Below are 4664 nucleotides of genomic sequence, written 5' to 3' on the forward strand. Positions count from 1 at the left end.
TGTGCTCTATTATGGGCTTTTTTGTATAACAACTTTGTGCTCTATTATGGGCAATTTTGCATGATGCTCCTATATGGGCATTTTTGACTGAGTGGAGTAGGGAATATTTACCCCATGAAAGAAACTTGATCACGGGCACAAAGTCTTTTATAGACAGTAGTGTCTTGTTGATTAGACCTTGGCAGAAGCCTTGGTTTCTGAGGGTATTTCCCACTTTCCTCATTTCTTTACATTCATTCCACACAACCCTTTGGATTGTGTTGGCTGTTTTTCAGTTCTCTGGAGTATTAGACATACTGCTGCACCAAATCAGACAAAAACTCATTTTTAACACCACCATAAAACATTCTCTGACTTAAACGTAAAATTTTGAACTGAGAGCAGTGCATTACAACTTGTGCAGTTCCTGTAATTTTGAGAAAATGTGAACAGCTTTACCTAATAGAAAGATAATCTAGGCAGCAGCAGCAGCATTCTGGACTACTTTTTTTCTAAAGATTTAATCAAAAGTTTCAGAAGATACATCTCTAGTAATTTATCAGGTAGGAAAGTGTACAGACTATTATGAAAGGGGTCAAATTGCTTTTATAGTGCTATTTTAGAAATTTATTTATTTATTTGTTACATTTGTATCCCCTAGTATCGTCTAATATACCTATTAAATTCCTTCCTTCTTCTCTCTACTTCTTCCCCTAATTAATCTCTGCACAACAATAATTGTACCCAGTGGTGTGCTGGTAAATTTTTAACAACAGGCTCTCTCCCCGGTCCACCACTGCCCCCCCCCACCCCCCCAGAATTGCAGAGCTGGCTATAGCCAGGGGGGAGGCAATGCATTACTCTCTCCAGGAAAAAAAAATTAAATGATCCCAGGTTCCAATCTAATTCATGTTTAATATGGGATAAAATGCCATAAATAAATAAATATAAACTTTTAATGTTCAGCACCTGATTCTCAAAGTGGACATATTCCAAACACTATAATGAAAATAAAATTATTTTTTTTCTACCTTTGTTGTCTGGTGACTTTCTTTCTCTGATCATGCTAGCCCAGTATCTGATTCTGCTGCTCTCTATCTGTTCCCTTGACTTCCGTTTCCAGGGCTTCCTTTCCATTTATTTTCTTTTCTTTCCTCCTTTCTTCTTCATTTCTGGTCCTCCGCAGACTTGACTGTACAGTGGATCCAGCTTCTGTCTATTTTCTCCATCCATGTGCAGTTTCTCTCCTCACTTCCTTTTCCCTCATCTAATCTCCTTCCTCTATCTTCCCTCCATGTCTAGCATTTCTTCTCTCTCCCTTCCCTTCCCTCCATCCATGTCCAGAATTTCTCTTGCCCTCCCCTCCATCCATATCCTGAAACTCTCTTCTCTCCCCTGCCCTCCTCTACCCATCCATGCCCAGCAATTCTCTTCTCTCCCCTGCCCTCCTCTACCCATCCATGCCCAGCAATTCTCTTCTCTCCCCTGCCCCCCTCTGCCCATCCATGCCCAGCCAATTCTCTCCCCTGCCCCCCTCTGCCCATCCATGCCCAGCAATTCTCTCCCCTGCCACCCTCTGCCCATCCATGCCCAGCAGTTCTCTCCCCTGCCCCCCTCTGCCCATCCATGCCCAGCAATTCTCTCCCCTGCCCCCTCTGCCCATCCATGCCCAGCAGTTCTCTCCCCTGCCTCCCTCTGCCCATCCATGCCCAGCAATTCTCCTCCCTTCCCTGCCCTCCCGCTCCCATCCATGTCTAGTGATGTCCTTTGCCCCCACCCTCCCCTCCCGCTCCCATCCGTCAGTTTCAATTACCTCCCTCAAAGTGCCGCATTATTTAAGGCCCTGCTGTCCGTCTCCAGCTGCCTTCCCTGCTTGCTTCTGAGGAGTTTGCGCCCTTAGTCCCGCCTTCTGACGTCATTCCTTTTTCCGCGACGGCGGGACTAAGGGCGCGAACTCCTCAGAAGCAAGCAGGGAAGGCAGCTGGAGATGGACAGCAGGGCCTTAAATAATGCGTCGCTTCGAGGGAGGTAATTGAAACTGACGGATGGGAGCGGGAGGGGAGGGTGGGGGCAAAGGACATCGCTAGACATGGATGGGAGCAGGAGGGGAGTTAAGCATGGCGCCCTCCTGCCATGCTTACCTCGTGCAATGGAGCCGGCTCGCCCCGAACAACAACCGGCTCGCAAGAGCTGTCAAAATTTAACAAGCGGCTCTTGCAAGCCGGTGCGAGCCGGCTCCAGCACACCACTGATTGTACCTGACATCCAGGATTAACTGTGTGTAACAAAACTATGTAAGCCACTTTGAGCCTGCAAATAGGTGGGATAAGGTGGGATACAAATGCAATAAATAATAATAAATAATAATAAATAATTAATACCCTTCTTATTTCACATATAAAGGGGCCACTATAGATACTGATTTGCCAATGTTCTTGATGTTTTTTTGTTGGTTTGTTTTAATAGGTCATTAATATACTAAAGTATAAATATCAGTTCACCGAGGAGGAAGCTCTTAATACTTGTGATCACTTTGAAACAAAACTCCTTCAAGAGACTTGTGCTCCTTCTACAGTGAGCATTGACGAGCTGAGAACCTTGTATTGGGAAGAAGCTATCCAGGAAGTAAGAAACACTGAGGCCAACAGTAGTCTGGCTGCTGAGTGCTACTTCCTATGGAAATCTACACGCTTAGGGCACATGTCCTTGGAAAAGGATACAAGAGACATGCTGACTGAGCTCCGAAAAGTGACTAGTCTTCTTCTGCTAACAAACGGAAAAGGACATGTGCAGAGGGAGAAGATTAAAGCATGTGCCTGCCAGCCATACTTTGATGCCATTGTGGTGGGAGGAGAGCAGAAAGAGGAGAAGCCAGCACTTTCCATATTTCAGCACTGTTGCGATCTCCTTGGGGTGAGGCCCGAGGAGTGCATCATGGTTGGTGACAATCTGGATACTGATATCCAGGGAGGCCTCAATGCTGGCTTAAAGGCAACTGTCTGGATAAATAAAAGCATGCCGTTGGTTAAGTCCCCCAGCCCGGCCCCACACTACACCATATCTTCTGTGTTAGATGTTCCAACAATTCTAAACAGCATAGATCATAAAGAGAACTTGAATGCAGATACTCAGTGATATTCTTGTGATGCATGGCCAAGCTGAAATTTTTAATTTTGTAGTTTAGTGGCCAGTTTTTATCTGCCAAAAAAAAAAAAAAAAAGAAATCAAATATAGTGGGATTTTAAGGTATATAATTGTGTTTTAAAAGATGGACACCTTAATGGACTTTGTAGCATAAATTCTGTTTCCAAATCTAAAAATTGCTCGTCTTTGTGGCTCACTTTTGTTGGGGCAAACTTCTTGCATGCATGAGTCAGTAGACTTGTTCCATGATGGTTTTCTACATACAATACCAGATTGAATTTTGTACATTTGGTTATTGCTTGCATTTTGAATTTCTTTGGATAGTTGAAAATATACCATGCAAGCCATGATGGATGGTTTCCTTCACTGGAACAGAAATTTGTATGTGGCTACTACATTTATCATGTGCATGTCTGAGTAATAAGTACATTTGTAAACACGAGAGAGAAATTTTCCTTATTGGTAACTAAGTAACAAGCAAGCAGATGATCAGAAGCCCCACGCTGTTCCAAACAGCGCTTTAAAAATAGCGCTGGAACAGTGCGGGGCGTTATTGGACCTATGATCAGAGATAATGACATGCTTTGAAGTACGCAATTCTCTCTGATCATAGGGAAGAAGTGCAGGAGGATTGTGCCCGAGCATGTACTCAGGCACAGTACTCCCTCACTTGTTTGACAGGTCTGGTCTGTCAAAAGCCCAGACCTGTCAAACACAGGGGCTGGAGGGCCATGGGACCACCAGACTCCAACTACCCATGCCCTGAGCATCCTAGAATACACTGGGCAGGACTGGGCGTCACCATTTTGCAGGCGGCGTTGAAGAAAGAGGAGGGAGGCAGACCACATCCCTCCTCCAGCTCAGGGTAGGAGTGGGGTAGGGGATTGACAGCGGTCCACTGGACCACTAGGGACTTACGTCTTGCTAATGCTGGGGGGGGGGGGGGGGGGGTTAGGGGAGTCTCCAGCCCTCCCTGAACCTGTGTCAAGGGGGTGTCAGGGGGGACGGAGGTCCGCTGGACCTCCAGTCCCCTATCGCTGGGGGAGGGGGGAATTGTCGGGCACCCACTGGGCCACCAGGGACTTGTTAGAAATGCTTGGGGGGGGGGGGAATAGGCGCGGCTGGAGATCCACTGCATCTCCAGCCCTCCCTGAGCCTATGTCTGGGGGCCCAAAGGTCTGCCGGATCGCCAGCCCCCTGTCGCTGGGGGGGGGGGGGGGGGGGTTGCTTCATTGGGGGCAATGGGGGCCTGCTAGCATGCAAATGCATGCTGGATGGGGCTCACCATTCTTCCCCAATGGTCTGCAAACCATAACACCAGCTCCAAGCTGGCGTAGGGTTTGCCGTGGCCAGCGTGCCAATCTTTGGCGCTCTGGTCACTGATCATTAAGATGAATAGGTTTAGCATGCACATGCATACTGTTTGTGCTAAGAGCCCTGTTTTGCATGCATTTGCATGCTAGTTGTGTTCAGAGCCTCCGCATGTGTTTCATGCGCTCAGGGGCTCTGATCATGGGGTGGTAGCAAACGCAGGCTCTAGT

General features: G+C 47.1%; 1 protein-coding gene across 1 annotated transcript in view; it reads left to right on the forward strand.

Moving 5' to 3' along the window:
* NANP (N-acetylneuraminic acid phosphatase) overlaps positions 1-3199 on the forward strand; it is a 31302-nt gene extending 28103 nt beyond the window's left edge. Inside the window, exon 3 of the mRNA XM_030195446.1 lies at positions 2446-3199. Within this exon, the coding sequence (XP_030051306.1) occupies positions 2446-3114 (669 nt within the window). The 3' untranslated portion in view covers positions 3115-3199. The remainder of the gene's footprint in view (positions 1-2445) is intronic.
* Positions 3200-4664: the final 1465 nt, after the last annotated feature.

The sequence above is a fragment of the Microcaecilia unicolor genome, chromosome 3 (genome assembly GCF_901765095.1).
Source record: "Microcaecilia unicolor chromosome 3, aMicUni1.1, whole genome shotgun sequence".
In the NCBI taxonomy this organism is placed as follows: domain Eukaryota; kingdom Metazoa; phylum Chordata; class Amphibia; order Gymnophiona; family Siphonopidae; genus Microcaecilia; species Microcaecilia unicolor.